The 19,239-nt window shown below is 40.4% G+C and overlaps 1 protein-coding gene across 6 annotated transcripts in view; it reads right to left on the minus strand.

Moving 5' to 3' along the window:
- ulk4 (unc-51 like kinase 4) overlaps positions 1 to 19,239 on the minus strand; it is an 81,459-nt gene that overhangs the window by 17,561 nt on the left and 44,659 nt on the right. For 5 of the 6 annotated variants that reach the window (XR_013810248.1, XM_079693500.1, XM_079693499.1 and 2 more), the window contains 4 exons: positions 18,400 to 18,492; positions 13,233 to 13,281; positions 8,035 to 8,140; positions 1 to 4 (listed from right to left, as the gene is read on the minus strand). The exon at positions 1 to 4 is cut by the window's left edge and continues 163 nt beyond it. Coding sequence is in view for 5 of the 6 variants with exons in the window: in XM_079693500.1 (XP_079549626.1) it covers positions 1 to 4; positions 8,035 to 8,140; positions 13,233 to 13,281; positions 18,400 to 18,492 (252 nt within the window). In the remaining variant the exon portion in view is untranslated. Of the gene's footprint in view, positions 5 to 8,034; positions 8,141 to 13,232; positions 13,282 to 13,734; positions 13,859 to 18,399; positions 18,493 to 19,239 lie in introns of those variants that run through there. The other variant, XM_079693501.1, reaches the window with a different exon arrangement.

Raw genomic sequence — 19,239 nt, forward strand, 5'->3', positions numbered from 1 at the left:
AGGCCTGTGCAGTAGAGGGAGAGTCATTGGGTAAAGTATTAAACAGATGTTTGGTTGTTGATACCAAAACGTATTATTTTACACTCTGGTGACAGTTTACACAGCAAAGTACTCATATAAATTGCAGAGGTAACATCATAACAGACCCTAAGCACATGATCGTGCTAGCAAAATACTCTTCTTGTTGGAAAACATTAAGCACTTTAGCTTCCTGTCCCTCCATTGTCATTATGATATATCATATTTACAGATCAATCCCCTCAATAGGTAATTCATATGAGCTAAAGTGAAAGATTGTAACCCCCACTCTGCTTATACAATCCAAAACCCCCAACACACCTTTGTTTCTCTCCTACAAGCATGTTAGGATGCAGGATAACAGCATACCTGAGCCTGACCTGAGAACATCAGTAGCTGCAGGCTCTGCTTCGACTCCACAGTAAATCAATACCTGTGGGGGGGGGAGAGACACTCGCCCTCGAGTCGATTAGCAATATTCATTGTCACCAATTTGTCCGGCAGAGAAAAATAACAGAATTCCATATTTAACTATTTAAACATAACTCAGGGCTGTGCGTGTTGAAAGTCCACAGAATGGTAACAACAACAACAACAACAGATAACTCTAATCAGATGCTATCTAAAAATACTTTTTGTACTCCTCTTCATGTCTCTGTTCCTTCCCTCACTCTATCCCTCTCTAGAAAACGGTCCAATGTAGAACAGGTTGTAAAGCTGACAACCCTTTCTAAGCCATGAATAAATGGCTCTAACTAAAGTGCAAAATCATGTTCTTTTGCTCATTAAATGTAACATGACTCAAAAGATACCTTGCATTTTGCAGCTGGATCTGTGTAGTGAGCTATTAACGCTCCTGTCCCCGGGGTGTTCTCACTGCACATCTCTGGAAGTGGAAACTGGGTTGACTCTGCCCTGAATAGTTTGTCATGACACATGCCTTCCAATAAATAAACACTGTGCCAGTACTTTGGCTATCAATAACTGCAAAGTTGAACTTCGTTTTAATTTCCTGTGCACAAAAAGGTAACAGTTAAATGACTGTCTTCACTGGGGAAAACACACCCAGTGTTATTTTCTATTCCGATAGATCTTTATTTAGAATGTAGACGTTGTGTGTTTATTTTTGTGAGGCAAAAGGCAACACTGCAGACACTAGAAAGCTATCAACCTAGCCTGCTGTCAGTGAGATGTACTGTTACTTTGTCAAGCTGCCTCATACAGACTGCTCTATTTTGGAATGTTCAACACAGACCTCTTCTGCTGATAATGTGAAGCGACAATGCAGTGCTGGTCACAAGAAAACTCTGTTCTAGATATATGTTTAAAATGATTCTTTCATTAATGTATCTGGTCAAAATAGCTGCCATCACTATACAGAACCATTATTACCAAATAAAAAACAGGATATACAATCAAATGAATTCTCTAAATCTTCCTGATATTTGAGAATCTATCTACAATGCATTACAGCTGCATTTATCAAAAACAAACAGTCTTTCATTGGGTACGTTCAAATGTAAAGCATATGCTCAAACCACCTGATGAAAAGAGTTATTGTAAATGCTAAACTATGTTATATTACATTGATACACATACAGTGGGGCCAAAAAGTATTTAGTCAGCCACCAATTGTGCAAGTTCTCCCACTTAAAAAGATGAGAGGCCTGTAATTTTCATCCTAGGTACACCTCAACTATGAGAGACAAAATGAGAAAAAAAAATCCAGAAAATCACATTGTCTGAATTTATTTGCAAATTATGGTGGAAAATAAGTATTTGGTCACCTAAAAACAAACAAGATTTCTGGCTCTCACAGACCTATAACTTCTTCTTTAAGAGCCTCCTCTGTCCTCCACTTGTTAACTGTATTAATGGCACCTGTTTGAACTCGTTATCAGTATAAAAGACACCTGTCCACAACCTCAAACATTCACACTCCAAAATGATCACAAGAACGGTGAGCAAAAATCCCAGAACCACACGGGGGGACCTAGTCAATGACCTGCAGAGAGCTGGGACCAAAGTAACAAAGGCTACCATCAGTAACACACTACACCGCCAGGGACTCAAATCCTGCAGTGCCAGACGTGTCCCCCTGCTTAAGCCAGTACATGTCCAGGCCCGTCTGAAGTTTGCTAGAGAGCATTTTGATGATCCAGAAGACGATTGGAAGAATGTCATATGGTCAGATGAAACCAAAATAGAACTTTTTGGTAAAAACTCAACTAGACGTGTTTGGAGGAGAAAGAATGCTGAGTTGCATCCAAAGAACACCATACCTACTGTGAAACATGGGGGTGGAAACATCATGCTTTGGGGCTGTTTTTCTGCAAAGGGACCAGGACGACTGATCCGTGTAAAGGAAAGAATGAATGGGGCCATGTATCGTGAGATTTTGAGTGAAAACCTCCTTCCATCAGCAAAGGGCATTGAAGATGAAACGTGGCTGGGTCTTTCAGCATGACAATGATCCCAAACACACTGCCCGGGCAACAAAGGAGTGGCTTCGTAAGAAGCATTTCAAGGTCCTGGAGTGGCCTAGCCAGTCTCCAGATCTCAACCCCATAGAAAATCTTTGGAGGGAGTTGAAAGTCTGTGTTGCCCAGCGACAGTGCCAAAACATCACTGCTCTAGAGGAGATCTGCATGGAGGAATGGGCCAAAATACCAGCAGCAGTGTGTGAAAACCTTGTGAAGACTTACAGAAAACGTTTGACCTCTGTCATTGCCAACAAAGGGTATATAACAAAGTATTGAGATGAATTTTTGTTATTGACCAAATACTTATTTTACACCATAATTTGCAAATACATTCTTTAAAAATCAGACAATGTGATTTTCTGGATTTTTTTTCTCTCATTTTGTCTCTCATAGTTGGGGTATACCTAGGATGAAAATTACAGGCCTCTCTCATATTTTTAAGTGCGAGAACTTGAACATTTGCTGGCTGACTAAATACTTTTTTGCCCCACTGTATCATTAAGTCATTGACGTTGCTCATAAATGACGCATGATTCTTCTTTGCGCAAAGCCACTAATTTGACTTGATTTGACCTGCAATGCTCAACAAAATACATTTACTGATTTAATATCAACAACGTGAATAGACAAATCACTCGCACCCTAAAAAGGTGTCTGGATCCATATCGATACTACAGAAGGAATGTGACATCGGCATCAATGCCTGCAAGCAGAGTCTGCACTGCCATGGTTTTTATTACCATCTATTCTTCTCAATTGTTCTCAGCTGACTGAATGCCTACTTATCTGAAAGCAATAGGACAATCGCAGTCTCCAATTTAAAATAAAGGCTTGACCTTCTGTACCCTTCATTTAGTCATGCACTCTGCCATTTTTCTAAAGTCATACAAACTTAAAGGAAAGGATAAATGGTTTTAAACATCAGCTTTTGCAAGTTTCCCAAACTAAGCACAAACTGTTGACAGTGTTCTATGAAAAATAATTGGAGAGTAATAAGAGGAGCTCATGTATTGTGATGGATTTATTCAGAGAATGGAACCAAAAAAGCAAGTGCTGTTATATGATATGCGATTAGCCTGCAAAGTTATTTATTTTTTGGTTTGGTTTTGTCAGTCAGTTTGATGAAAGACTGTACACACAAAAGCTTTTACTGAGGAGATTTGTATGCAGGTTTATGTCAAATGTTTATGGAGCACACCCAGGATGAGTGTCAGTGTCTTTGTGCGTCATGTAATAATGAGTTTCACTGTGACTGACGTGTTTGGACGTGTATGCATGGCTACACTGTGTATGTGTATGGGGGAGGACATAACTAAGAGTGATCAGAGGGATATATACTAACAAGTCAATTAAAAAAAAGTCATATGTATAAATGATACTTGTTCATTTTAAGACTGGAGTAAATTTCATAAAGTGAATTTATGACTGAAAAACATTGAGGTCTGTCCTATTTTGGAGCTTGGACTTTAACTAGGTTAAAAATAGACATTCGACAATGCTTTGCGGTATGATCTATTTATAAACCACTGCGAAATGAGTTCTATTGGGAATCAACAGGAGGATGGCTCAGAGCATTACTGTCTGAGCAAAGTAGGAAGGTTACATACGATTAATGGATAACGTTTTATTTTTGTTTTAAAAAAGGGAACATCGGTTCAATAATGTAACTTTCCCCATCAGAGTATGCTGATTTTTAGTAAGTCTTCTTCAACCCTAAGCAAGGTATATAATGAATACAAAAATCCCAATTGATTTTTCAGGCCTATGACTTTTTTTCGTATCAGCTCTTTTACTGATTTTCATCTTGATATTAATAGAAAACATATTTTATTATTCACAATGCGCTGTCTAGAATGTATGTAAACATGTTTTTGGTCCCTTCCTATAGCTAATTGATGTGACCATTTCAATCTTATTCTGTATTGCACTTAGTATTAAGTATTCATGCATTGGTCAATAAAACAACCTGACTCGCTTTAAATCCAGAAGCAAAAAAGTGTCCCCCCAGGTTTTGCACTCTTCGTTACTTTTAAGATGCAGACAAACCCTAAAATGTGGGCCTTGTTAATTGTTGGTAATTACATAAATTAGTGATAGTTATGTAAATATTATTACATTACATTACATTGCATTTAGCTGACGCTTTTATCCAAAGCGACTTACAATAAGTGCGTTCGACCAACAAAGTACAAACTTGAAGAAAACAGAATCATATAAGTACATCAGGTTTCATAGAGCCAAACATTTCAAGTGCTACTCAACTGGCTTTAGATAAGCCAGCCCTTTATTAGTATATAAGTGCTTTGTTAATAGTTCTATCGCTGGAAGTGGAGTCGAAAGAGATGAGTTTTCAGTTAATTGGGTGTCGTCAGCGTAGCAGTGGTATGAAAAACCATGCGGGCTAATGACTGATCCGAGCGAGTTTGTGTACAAGGAGAAGAGGAGGGGACCAAGAACAGAGCCCTGAGGGACCCCTGTAGTTAATTGACAAAGGTCGGACTCGGACCCTCTCCAAGTTACCCTGTAGGTGCGGTCTTTGAGGTATGAGGTGAGGAGGGAAAGTGCAGAGCCTGAAACTCCAAGTTCTTGGAGAGTGCGAAGGAGGATCTGATGATTTACAGTGTCGAATGCAGCAGACAGGTCCAAATTATGGGGAGGTTAAAGGAATATCACCACATATTTAAATATATGAACATTCTGTAACAGCTTATTTGCACTGGGATGTTGTTCTTTGTAAAATAAAATGTACTTAAATGATATATTTGATTTATTATACGTCATTATATTTTGTCCGGTAGGCAGGGATTGCAAGGAATTGTATCAATACAATCTATGCTGAGCATAAACTCAAGACAGATTAAAAAACATCCCACATTTACTGCCAAAACTTTCTTATTGATTGCTTTAATGCAAAAGTGACACTCCAATGACCTCCTGAGTACTGATACGAACACATTAATATGGAAGACAGATCTTTATAGTATAATTTACGCTAGGGGGCATAATTGATTGGACACATATGGACACGGTGTGCAGGAACCATTATAGCATTTTTTTACGTTTGGGGAAATAAACTGAACCCAATTTGAAATGGCAATTTATACTGTAGATGCAAGTTCCACCGACACACGATAACACCGGCTCAGAGGCAATTACCTCAAAAAGTCCACTGAGCTTCACAGAAGGTCAAGAGAAATAACAACCCGAAGAGGAACCTCAAAGACACTCAAGGATTCAGAAGACACAATAAGTCCCTGAGGACTTCTTTAATGAATTAAAGGACAAGCAAACAATTTTAACTAACAGAGACCTTTTCAGAACCACAAGACCAGGATGCAAACACGACTTAACTGTTGGGCTGAATTTCTACTAAATGATATGCTCTACATGTGTCTATTTCTTATCAAATCACACAGTCTGCTTGTTAATGCACCGGAAAAATGAATGTCAAATCCACTGTAAGCGGAGAAACTTTAGGCTTCACATCCTTATATAATCAGATTACAAGCTAGACTCTCTAAATTAGGCTGCACTGTGTTCAAAAATTAAAACTGAACCATCCACAATCATATAAAATAATAATTGTGTAGGAAGTGTCTCTTACTCCCACATCAAGTCAACCTTTGCTTCCCGACTCTCTGTCTCTCCCTCTATCAAGTTGTCACTCATTTTAACCTCACATTTCTCCTCTCTCGTCACTGCTCCCTGTCTCACCCAAATGCACCACATGTTCCCGCTCACTATATCCCATTCTTCCTCTCTGCTTTCCTTTTTACTTTACCACTTTTTGCCTTCCTGACTGTGTCATTTTTTCCTTCTCTCTTCTCTCTCATGCTTTTTGTCATCTTCTTTTTTCTTTCTGTTGTTTCGTTCGCCTTCCCTATCTCTGCCGTTCTCTCTTAGCTCCCTCTGTCTTCATTCCCCAGGGGGTATTATCTCAGTTGGAAGCAAATCTGCCCAATTATAAACCTCATCTCCTCTCTCTCTCTTACACACACATATTAGGCGCTCCTGCATCCATCGGCGCCCACACACACACACACCGAACGTCTCACACATAGACATAAGCATAAATACATTCACAGTAGCATAAAAACATCTCCCTATTTTGCTCTTCTTCACTGTCTATTTCATTTCCTCCCAACACACACACACACACACACACACACACACACACACACACACACACACACACACACACACACACACACACACACACACACACACACACACACACACACACACACACACACACACACACACACACACACACACACACACACACACACACACACACCACCTCCACCTCCACCTCTCTCTGTCACACCTTAAAAAGCCAATTATACACGCTTCCTCCCTTCACCTTTTCTCTCCTCCTCTCCCTTTTACTCCTTTATTGCCACACTGATCCGGAAAGAACCATGACTCAAAGAAGGGGGGAAGATTGGAGGAGGAGAAGAAGGTACAAGAGGAGCCTAACATAGAGGATAGGGGAGAAAGGGAGAAGGGGAAAATGAGAACAGAGGCATGGCAGAAGAGAAGATGATGGGGCAAGATGTGAGCTGGATTGAAAAAATGGAAAGAGGGGAGAGGAGAGGAAAGGAGAGGAAAGGAAGGAGAGGAAATGACAGGATAGAAGAGGACATGATAAAAGAGGAGAGGATAGAAGAGGACAGGATAGAAGAGGACAGGATAGAAGAGGATAGTATAGAGGAGAGGAGCGGAGCATTAATTGCCCGGCCAGTATTAGTGCTGGGTTGACAGTTTCTTGTTGAGAGGAGAGCTGATTGGACGATAATGATGCTGACTACTGAACCTCCCCACTGCTGACCCAATGGAAATAGAAGGAGAGGATTTTGGGGAGGCAGGGGTGCAGAGGAATGATGGATAGACAGAATGAGTCACACAATAAGTGAAAGAGACAGCCCTTAGTAGACATTTGAGTACAGCAAAACACACACACACGTTTGTAAACGTTTTCTTGTAAATCTTTAATTGACTGCATTCATTCTCTAATGCTAGATCTAGGCTGTATCCCTACATTCCTAAGCCTTGTGCCTTACTATTCCTCCCTCCTAATCCTAAATTAGCTATTGGGTGATAAAACGGGCCTAAAATGACCTGACTTCCTAAAAAACTTCCTCACTCCCAGAGGACACGCACCACGGATTTGATTCCCCCCCCTCTTTGCAATTGAAAATAAATTCTAATATTATTGAGATTCACCATAGCTGAAGGACAGAATACATTGCCTCGTGCACCCAGAGACAGACAAATATCCAAGGTCGTTGACCAGAACAAGCTTTGTGGTGCTGTAGGACAGCAGGCTGGGGAAAACAAGATGTCAACAAGTGCCATGACAGTAACTGATGCTAGCAGTGTAGAAACAATATAATGATACTGTGCAGTAGGGTCGATGACAGAAGAGCCTCTATTATAGGAATTGCTTATTTAACCAAGAAATAATATTACTAGTGTAAGAGAGTTTAATCCTCCCTTCTTCAAGCATATACTGTATGTAGAGATAATGTACCTTGTTGATATAGTGGCTCCAGGTCCAAGACGGTGTGTCCACTGAGATTACACAGCAAGGCCACTGCACTCTGGACCATCCCACTGCTGACGTTACTACTGTTAGCCTACAGAAAAGAGAAGAAAGAGATATTATAACAAGGTTAAATGTCAGCTAACAACAACAACAACAACAACTGTATATCTCATGATTCATACACAAGGTTTTCTATGTAGATGTTTGTCTTGGTCTAAATTCACATCTACGTTCTAATATTAAACATGTGAAAGCTTAAAGTGGACCTATCATGCTAGATTTGAAAAATATATTGTAGGGCCATACCTATACAAAACATGTCTGTGAATTTTTTTTTCAAAATACTTAACACATCACCCATTGTAGCCATCCCTCATACTGCTCAAACCCCTCTTTTGCAGCTCTGTTAGAGAAAGGCAGATTTTGGGTCCTTAGCTTGAAAAAAAGAAAGAAGAGGAGGCGGAGCTAATGCCTGATCAGAATCCTACAGGATATAAAGTTAAATTCTGCTGTGATAAAACGCCATCCTGTTTAAACCACGTCAAGGATTATTTCTGAAACAGTATGGAGCTCAAATGCTTTTTCTCTTGCAGGTTTATCACATGGTGAGTTCTTTTTTCATTTCCTGCTTTTTAAAACACATGTGCTCTACAGTACAGGTTAGCTCTAAGTGTTAGCGAAGCTTGCTAATGTAAACAAAGACGAGATTACGTCCAAAACACGCCAGGCATTGCTTCTGATAGCAACTTTCTGTGGGTCTGCCGACGTCACAGCGGATGGACACGTCACAGCGGATGGAAATCTGTATCCGCTCGTTGTACACCCGTTTTTAAAAGATTTGGGTACAGAGGAAAAGAGAGAGGGTTTTATTTTCTGACACTGCGTGAGTTCCCCGACGCACCCGGGACACATGTTTATGTATAAAAGACATCACAAAGTGCATTTTTCATGATATATAATTTAAATATGCAGTGAACCTCCAAGCATTGTCAGCACCATTTATCTATAAAGTAGGGCCGGGACTTTAACGCGTTAATTAAGATGAATTAATTACACAAAAATTAACGCGTTAAAAAAATTAACGCATTTTAATCGCACTTATTTTTGCACCGCGTAACGTTTCTCACTGGATGAGTTTCAGGGGTACCGATTATACTGGAGCACCAACTAACGTTCATGACTTCAGACAACAACAAACCACAGTGAACAATAGTCAAACATGAACGAACAGGCTGATGAGACCGCTTTGGTTGGCCCCGTGGATGGGACATTTTGTTTTAAAAAACGGACGGATGGAAGCGTCAATAAGAGCACGGTTGTTTGCAAATTATGCAAAAAGGAATTCGCATATCACCGCAGCACATCAAGCCTCAAGTATCACCTCAATGCAAAACATATAGCAGCTAGCGTGGAAGCTAGCGTGGACGTTAGCCCGACTCGGAGTACAAGGACCCACACCCAATTCGTGTTGATCAAACAGTGGCCTATGCAACAGAGAGATTTTATTTTTCATCAGGATATTGGAAGAATAGGAGGGATTGAGGTCAATCACTGGCACTGTTTTATTTTATTTTAAATGGTACAGTACACTTTATGTTGAACTATTTATTATGTTGTTGGTGCAACTGGCACTTTATGTTGAACTGTTTATTGTTTTGGCCAAGGTTATTGAGAGAGTTGGACTGAAATTGATTAGATTTTTTAAATCAACTGTTGGTAAATCAACAAAGTCTGTTATGGCCTCTGAAGCAACAGAGAGATGTTTTCTAATAATTCTAATTTCCAATGTTCTGAATGTACTTGAAAGTATTGTGTTTTACTTAAAAAACAAAGTGTTATAGTTTACAGAAGGTCTACCTACCTATAGGCTACCTGAATCTCTGAAATGTACTATATTCCTAAATATGCTATTGCTACACTTTATGGCAAAAATTGCACTTTTCTGTTGGTCTTGGTTAAGTACCACCTTGAAAAAAAATAAACAATGTTTTGTTGCTTAAGCTTATGTATTCAGTCATTATTCAATGGTATACTAAAATCCATGTGAAAAAAATTGCTTCTCACTGTTCTCAGGTCAAATATTTATATGTGATTAAAAATGCGATTAATTGCGATTAATTAATTACAAAGCCTGTAATTAATTAGATAAAAAATTTTAATCGAGTCCCGGCCCTACTATAAAGCAATATTTGGTCATGGACTTATGTAATTCTTCAAACTCACCTCACAATAAGCACCGTCTTATGTTACACAGCCATAGCCTAATGACCAATTGATTATGGGATCTTATACAGAGTCATTTGCCACAGTACTGTGTTTTCATACAGGGTTCGGTGATACAGGGGACTTCTGCCCAGGCCTTTCATTGTTTATTAGAGAGATGGACACGGTGTGATGGACATGTCATCATTGCTGCACATTTCTCCAAGGGTTGAACTACTGCAAACAACACTTCAGTTTTTCCAAAGTCTACCATTGAAGTAACATTATGAAACTATTTTACCTAAAAATAACAGCTTCAAAGTTACTTTGATGCTACACTGACTTGTAGTAGGGATAATGCTGTCTGTGTGTACCACTTTCACCACATTATTGCACTATAACTTTTTATGGGTCATATAATATCCAGAGAAACGTGCGTGAGGCTTGAAGGCACTCAGATCATTTTGAAGAAACTTGATCATTTTATCTGGATATAATATGTTCTGCTTTTCCCTATGATGTTTTCAGGCTGTTATGCTTAGACTTTTGGTGATTTACAGAGTTTTCTGATGGAAAACTTTACTCATTGCTAGCATTTTTGTTACAGCATCAGACCTGGGCACGCAGTCAACAGTCCCAACTTGAGCAGCCTATTTGGACATCATGGTTGGAACAAAGAAATTGAGGACGTTGAAGGAGGAAGTAAAGAAAAACCAAACTGACGAGAAAGAGGCCAGTAGCATGCTACCAGGGTAATGCTCTGACTCTGTTTCAGAACATTAGGTCGCAATGCAAATGGAAAACTTACTATTTTCCTTTTCCATCAGTAAGTAAGACTAGATGGCCTGCAATGTCTCACTTATTGACTTACTTGATGTTTGGCAGTGCTAACCAATATATCGACTTGGTCGTTTTTTTATTATCACTAATGTAATCATAACAAATGCATGTTAGCTGTCCATATGTACCACAGCAGTGTATAAGTGAATTGTATTCTGAAACTGTGGGGGCACTCAATTGCAGAAATACAGAAACATTATGTTGCTTAAATACACATCTGTGAAACGGTTTGCCAGAAGCACAGTCCTATGCCAAAATGATCTCAACCTGGGAGATCATTTGATGTTTTATCTGAGAATCATATTCTGCCAACTGTGAAAATTGTTACTGCAGCACAGGATCAAATTCATTTTCTTTATCAGAGGAGGGTTGACTCGTGACCTTTGATAATGAATTGGGTTTTAAGAGACAAAGGAGCAAGGCTGTAGTCTACACTTTCCTCCCACCCCTCTCATCAATTTCTCCCTTCTCCTCCTTCGCTTTTCGCCCTCCCTCTTCTTTTCTTTCTCCTCCTTGCAAAACCTTGTCTCTTTCCTCCTGCAGTAATCCACTTTTCCTTCTGTCTCCTGCCCTCATTTCACTATTTGATCCACTCGCAGACACACCAGCTCTGCCTGCGGGGTCTGCGCGCATCGGTGTGATCTGTGTACGGGCCGATAAGCCTGAATGGTACTCATCATGTGCAGTAGCCTGAGGCTGAAGGCAATGACATCAATTCACACCTAGGACAACCTGCCTGTCAGTGACAACAAATGACTCATTTATTTTGATCTCTATGGACTAATGAGCCGTGAAAGGACTATCGTGTTCATCCCTGAAAGCGTAAACGTGACAGGGATCAACGAGGAAACCAAAGCGAATTTTAACTTAGTGACTCATGGTCCAGCACCTTTACTCAGATAGCATTGAGCATGTTTTGGTGGTGGATCTACAGAATGTACTGTAAAAGTCAGGCAGGATTTGTAAAAGTATTTAACTGCAACCCACTGTGATGAGTCTCTGCCTCCTCAGCCACGACAACCAAACAGTCAGAGAAACATGGGCGTTTCGGTTTCCTGACGTCCTTTCATGTCTGGAGTAGAAACTACTTTATCATGTAGACAAATAGAATTAGGTGAGTTTCTCCATGACAAGTGTGATCGCCAGTGGCAGGTGTAATCAATCCACATCACAGAGTTTCAGGCAGCATAAATCAATCCAAGGTGAGCTTTACAGACGGCACTAATGGATCCTGACATGACCAGTTCAGACGGGAGTAAACAATCAGGAGAGGAGTTAATCAGGCTGTTGGATTACAGTGTTTAACATTCTGCATCAGCTATTCAGGGCTGGACAGGCAGCCATGCAGAACACTGATTATTTAGAGTTTGTGTGTGTGTGTGTGTGTGTGTGTGTGTGTGTGTGTGTGTGTGTGTGTGTGTGTGTGTGTGTGTGTGTGTGTGTGTGTGTGTGTGTGTGTGTGTGTGTGTGTGTGTGTGTGTGTGTGTGTGTGTGCGTGCGTGCGTGCGTGCGTGCGTGCGTGCGTGCGTGCGTGCGTGCGTGCGTGCGTGCGTGCGTGCGTGCGTGCGTGCGTGCGTGCGTGCGTGCGTGCGTGCGTGTGTGTGTGTAAACTGAAATTGTTTGCTGCAGTACAAGTGTTTCGGTTCGCTGAAAACAGATCGCACTGCTTCTGTGTTCATTAGATTGTGCGTATGCAAAAAGGGTCAGGTGAAATAAATTGTTTACTGGAAACGTTGTTATGCTTGGCTGATAACAGGCAAGTGCTGCGTGTCTGTGTGCATGCGTGTATGTGGTATCTTAATAGCAGAGTCCAAATTCTCACTCTATTAACCCTTCCTGCTCTCTGTGGATGACCTGCCAGTCAATTACACCAGCCCTCTAATAGGTCAACACCACTCAAGACTCATTTACATAACTTGGTCTATAAGGGTTCGGTTGGAGCGCGTAAGAGAGGAAGGAGACAGAATACAATTGAGCTGTAATAAAATGCAAAGGAAAATTGCCAAAAAAGGATACAGATGTGATAACAGAGTTTGAATAGCTGATTGTAAGACTCGACTGATTGACTGACTGCATGACCAAGGGAATTGCTGATTGGCTGAGAATATAGATGAATTGATTCGGTGAAATTGGTCTCCTACCATAATGAGTTGAAATGCTGCTGGTAAGATCCTACTGTGTTTGATGAAGCTGAAAAGGGAAGAGAAAAATACACATTAATTGGAGCAGAGGTGGAAAAACGAGGGGCAAGACATTTATTTAATTTGGAGGCAATTCACTGCAATGTTCGTGCGCACACACTGGGCTGTTTCATCTTCATTAAGGATGGAGTTCCGCTACAACGACTGCTGCGTGGTGCCAGTGGAATTGGGGAGAGAAGAGAAATAAAAAGAGGAGAAGGGATGAGAACAGATAAAGTGAAAGGAAGTAAAAGAGGAGAGGAAAGGACATAGAAAGAGGAGATGAGAGTTAAGAGAACAGGGGAGAAGATTTAGGCAGAGAATAGATGTACAGTAGGACAGAAGAATGGATAGAAGTGAGAATAAAAGGAGATGTGGTTGAATCCTCATTGAAAAGAAAGAAAGGTGTGTGAGTAGAAGAAAGATGGCTGTCTATATTAGCAATGACATTCTGCCTACTTACTGATTAAGGTTCTTTGATTTGCAACCAATTACTGCGTGGTCGGAGACGTGTCAACCAATATACACACACCTGGCTTGTGTAGGAAAGCAAGAAAGCATTCAGACTGTAATGGGGACAAAGCAGGCTGAAGCAGACAAGTGTTAATATGCTGAAAGCCAGTCCACTGATTCAACAATCTGTCTCTTTATTTTAACTAGGAGTTATAGCTTGTCTGGCAGACGGAACTTATAATGATGTGATGTTCTTCAACGTTATCACAATGATGTTATCACAGGTTGGCTTTTTTTTTTATAAAAGTTACATGTTCCATTACAATATCAGTTCAAGTCCTTCAAACCTTTCTACTCCTTTTTGCTTTTTTCAGATGCTTGCTTTATGTTTTATATGTGGGCTGAGATCCACTTTGCCTTTGACTGTTGTATCTGATTACTTTCGCTGTTGCCTGAAACCCACTTTTTACACAGAAATCAATACCAGTGTCATTTCATCTTAATGTGTTCTGAGAATATATTCCCCACACCATTACACCAACTTCTGAGTAAAACTATCAGCATCTGCCAAAGAAACTGCGATTCATTTGACCAAGTGCTAGTTTTCAGGGAGTCATATCAAATATTGAAGCAAAAGAAAACAGCTTCTACTTTAGAATTGTTTTATTAACAATTTTTTGGCGCTAGCCAGATACTGTATGTTATGTTGATGAGTCTTCATTTCTTTGTTTTACGCCTGATTCTTTAGTCGGACCATAACTGATCTGACAGTTTCCAAATGCATTAAAACATCTTCCTCCCTACTTCGTCCATCATCCATAAAGGGGACATTCAAGGCGAGCAAGTGGTCATGTTTATGACATTTCTATTTCTGCTGGCATAAAACCAAAGGAAAACGAACATCCAAGAGTGAAGAAGTAGGTCATATTCACAAAAATGCCAACAAATAGTCTGAAGAGACCGGCACAGACAAATTCAAAGACAAGAGAGGGCCAATGCACATTCAAGGACGGGAAAGACATTTGGTTGTTTATGACCGAACTCTGATAATGCGATGTAATCTGTGTCATGTCGTGCACGCTTTTTGCAAGCGCCAACCCCTTGCCTGAAGCAATGGAAGTATTTTCAGTAAGTGAGAATGCTTCTCACACGGACAATCTCCTGATGTGCGCTACATGTGTGAAGGGGATTGTGTCCAGACCTGATCTCCAGACAGGAGTTCATACAAATAGACAGCATTAGCTTGTGTTTATGGATGACGGATGGCCTCCCATTAGGAAGGTGACAGGCTGAGAGATGACAGGACAGGCCAGGCCAGCACGACATGATAAACTGGACCACTTTTAAACGACAAGCCATGTATCACCAGACACACTGCACAACACCAGACATTGAGCAACCCGTAGCACAACAGACCGCCTAAACCAAACCTCACATTAGAGACAACAATGAAGTTAGATTAACCTCTGCTGTCCTTGTCATATTATTCTCAGTGAGCTACACGTGTAGCTCTCTAAAGCTTTGTCTGTGATGATATTGAAAGAGAATATTAGACCTTGCTATTTCAAGTGAAGAGATAAATGATGTTAGCATTTGGAAGTTTCAGTCACTACAACATTCTTTCTTAGAGCGTTGTCAAATGTTCCCAAATGACGCAAATTCATAAGTTTCTTTATAGTTTTAAGTATATTCTTTATAATTTTTGTAATATGTTGTCATGCATTTATTCACAACAGAAAGCAGCCCAGTAAAACAGTTTGTTGCATTTAAAGACTATGTGTGTGCAAACGACCACCTCCATGTTTTGAACACATAATGATTCCACTTTCCTCTTGCTTAGAGACACTTGGGTGTCCAAATCACTATGGTAATTTGATGAAGTCATGGTTTTGCAAGCTTTTAACTGATTAAAAAAAGGAAATCACATGGGCAAGTAATGTGAGTTGTAGTGAATATTCTACAATCACAATACAATAGCAATCCAATGTATTTTAGAGAAAATAATAGTTGATACTTGGTTGATTCAGCATGGCATGGCATCCACACATTTGGTACACAGACAGACAGTATGTATGGGGACTTTAAAACACACACACACACACACACACACACACACACACACACACACACACACACACACACACACACACACACACACACACACACACACACACACACACACACACACACACACACACACACACACACACACACACACACACACACACACACACACACACACACACACACACACACACACACTTTGGCTAAAGGTCACAGTAAATGTAGTTGTTTGAAGGTGTGTCTGGGCTGTGATAATGCAGAGAGAAACAGCAGGCTGCCTTCACAACGCTAATGTCCCCAATTTACCATCTAATTACCGCTCGGCTGGCTTCATAGCCACACTTATCTAACCAAGACCCAGGCAATTTAATTTCTGATTGTATAACCGCGGTGATGGAGGGAGAGTTGTGGAGAGAGGGCAGAGGGAAAGAGAGAAACGAGGACTAATGTTCATAAATTACAGATGGTGCGAGAAAGAACGAGGGAGGAAGAGGGAGAATGTGAAATATTGTTAATAATGTCAGAGGGAAATGAGTGAGAGAAAACAGAGATGTAGAGAGGAGAGTGCTGACACCAATTTGAAAAGTTCACGTCACTCGACTTCTGTCAAGGAAATAAGGGAATGAGGAGAGGTGGAGGAAGGGAAGGATGGAGACGAGATGGGCGGAACATTACTGATAAGAGAAGTAGGGGCGAATTCAGATATAAGGGTGACCTTTGAACCCAAGGATGGTGTGAAGAGATGGAGGGGAAGTGGAATTATAGTGATAAGAGGTTTGTTGAGTTAGTAATGCTGAAGTAGATAAAATAAGTGGATGGAAGAGGGGACAAAATGAAGGGGAAGGACGAAACAGAAGGTTAACTATCAAGGTTGAAAATGAATACTTAGTAATGAACGATTAATATAGAAGTGTCGATAAAACGGCACCGTTGTCCGTGCTTCTTAAGCTCTAGGAAGTGATGATGTTGATTCACACTTCATACTATTCAATACTCGTCTTTCACCTGTGGTTAACATTTTCTCTCCTTCCCAACTGAATCTCCTAGTCTATTTATTTCTTACTTTCTTCATCTATCCTTACTCCCAAGCATATATTCACTTCTCTCTTTCTCTCTGCCCCCATTTTTACCCTCACCTTCCTTGTCAGTCAAAAGCTAAAATAGAAGCCAGATGACCAGAGAATCAAGATGTACTGACAGCTGCTGTTAGAACACATCTATCAGACCCACGTAGATCATTGCAAGCACCAGTAAGACGCATGCCCACACGCACATTTGCACACACAGGCGGACCATCTCATGGTTAGAATAAGGATCAGCAGATTCTCTGTGCAACCAAACCAGAAAACCCATCAACTGACTGCTTCCCCAAGACATGTTTTTTTAATTCATGTATAGCAACATTACTTTGACGCTATGCGGTAGTGGATTTTATGCCAGCATTAATTACGGTTGTTGATCTAAAGATAGTGTGCAAAGAAGTATCAACACAATATGTCACATCTCAAAGGATACAGCACTTTATGCGTGCAGCTAAACCCATTACTCAAGTAGAAAACACTGGCTTCAAGATGGGATGAAAATGTTTTTGTGCATGAATCCATGTGTCTGCGTTGTGAATACAATTCAGTGAGTAATGGTTTACACAGCTGAACTGGGAATAACCGGCCTTGGCATTAAAAAATTACAAGTGCCTAAAATGTGGCTGTTTGTGTGCGCCTGCCAGGACTGCAACACACTTTTAAATGACCACAGCTCAGTCTTGGCCAGAACCTAAAGAGTCAAAAATATCTCAAGTTTACAAAAACATTTTCACAAAAGTTCAGTTACTATAAGAAAGAATAAAGTATGTTAAAGGGCCCTATTCTCCTTATTGTCCAGTTTAATATTTGTATTTTATTTCATATTTGCCCGATTGGTTATATGGCCTGCTCTGTTGTGATTGGTGAACCGCTTAGTGATGCCCCGCACCTAAACATATGCTCATTCCGCACACATTGCGTTGCAATGCGTTTAACATCATGCAAAGTAAATGCAGAGAAACAAACGACGTGGCGCGAATGATGACATTGGCGAGATTCGCATCATTTGCAAGAGTCAAAAGCTAATCAGCTTTGAGAATCTCTGACTGATATCACTGATCGTGAATCAGAAAAGCAAAACAGGAGCCGTTGGCTCTGGGCAACGGCACACGGCTCCTCATATCTGTTCAGAAACTGGAGAAAAGTTATAAATGACTGTCTGGCATGGCAAAAACAGTCTCTTGTATATTTATGTCTGTCTGGAATTGCTGTGAGTGTGGACAGAGCAGCTTCAACGGTAGCTTAGCCGGATCGATCCCATCTCCATTAAAAAAACACGCATTTTAAATGTTTTTCGACTGTCGTCTTGTAAGCACATTTCAAAGCATTAATTCATGGTTTCTACTGACCGCTATCATTATGTAGTTATTTCTGCCCCATTTTGAAACGTGTATTACAATTAAATCACCGTAAAATGTGTTCATTTTTGTTGTTATCTACCATAGTATCTACATATAGATAAGCCCTGCATCATCGCCAGTACGTCTTGTTTGAGTGTGTGCGTGCGTGCGTGTGTGTGTGTGCGGTACCTGCATATGTGCGTGCTGTGTTCAGTCATCGATACCAGCAGTTTGAGTGCGTAGAGTGGGATAGGCTCTGCTGCTCGAAGAAGAGTCTCGTACCTACACAAACACGCATGAGAACAACATTTGGCTTTCATGGTGTAAATAATAAATGTACTGTTCTAATCATTAGTAACTGAGTGGAAACTGGAAACGCTCTGGAGAGAGGGATGGGGAGGAGGGGGAGGGTAGAAGTGGAGTTACAATAGGAGACGAGGAGAGAAAAAAGACATATGGGAAGAGGAGAAGAGGAGAGAAGTTGAGAGGCAAGAGGAGAGATGCGAGTGTGAGAAGGAGAAATGAAATAAAGGTGAACAAAAGGTAACACATGAGGCAACACTGAGAAAGAGTCACGCTTAAAAAAAGGGAAGATATGAATAGTAATGGTATAGGAGGAGACTGTATAGCTCAACATAGAGGGTTGGAAGTAAAGTGAGAGAAACGCAGCACAAATGTCAACTTCTATTTTCCATTTTTGTTACTCTGTCATGAACTTCTACAAACTGCTCTCAGCCGAATGCACTGTTGTTTGAGGCTTACACTCGTACAAAAAATGCTTTTCAATGTGTTTGACAATTAAAAGGATGTGATATGAACGATGATATGATATGATGGAAGGACACTAGTATTCATAACAAGATTGTAACTCCCCCAACATATCAGTTATTCATCAGAAAGATGGTTGGATAGTATTTCCTTAAAAGAGTGCTAGCTGCTTAAGCATAGGACAAGGTAGGACTTGAAACAGGGGTTAAAGGAAGTGTTGTTTTAATATCGAGAAACATATTCAAGAACAATACCACTGAC

Source organism: Notothenia rossii, assembly GCF_949606895.1.
Source record: "Notothenia rossii genome assembly, chromosome: 7".
NCBI classification, from domain to species: Eukaryota; Metazoa; Chordata; class Actinopteri; order Perciformes; family Nototheniidae; genus Notothenia; species Notothenia rossii.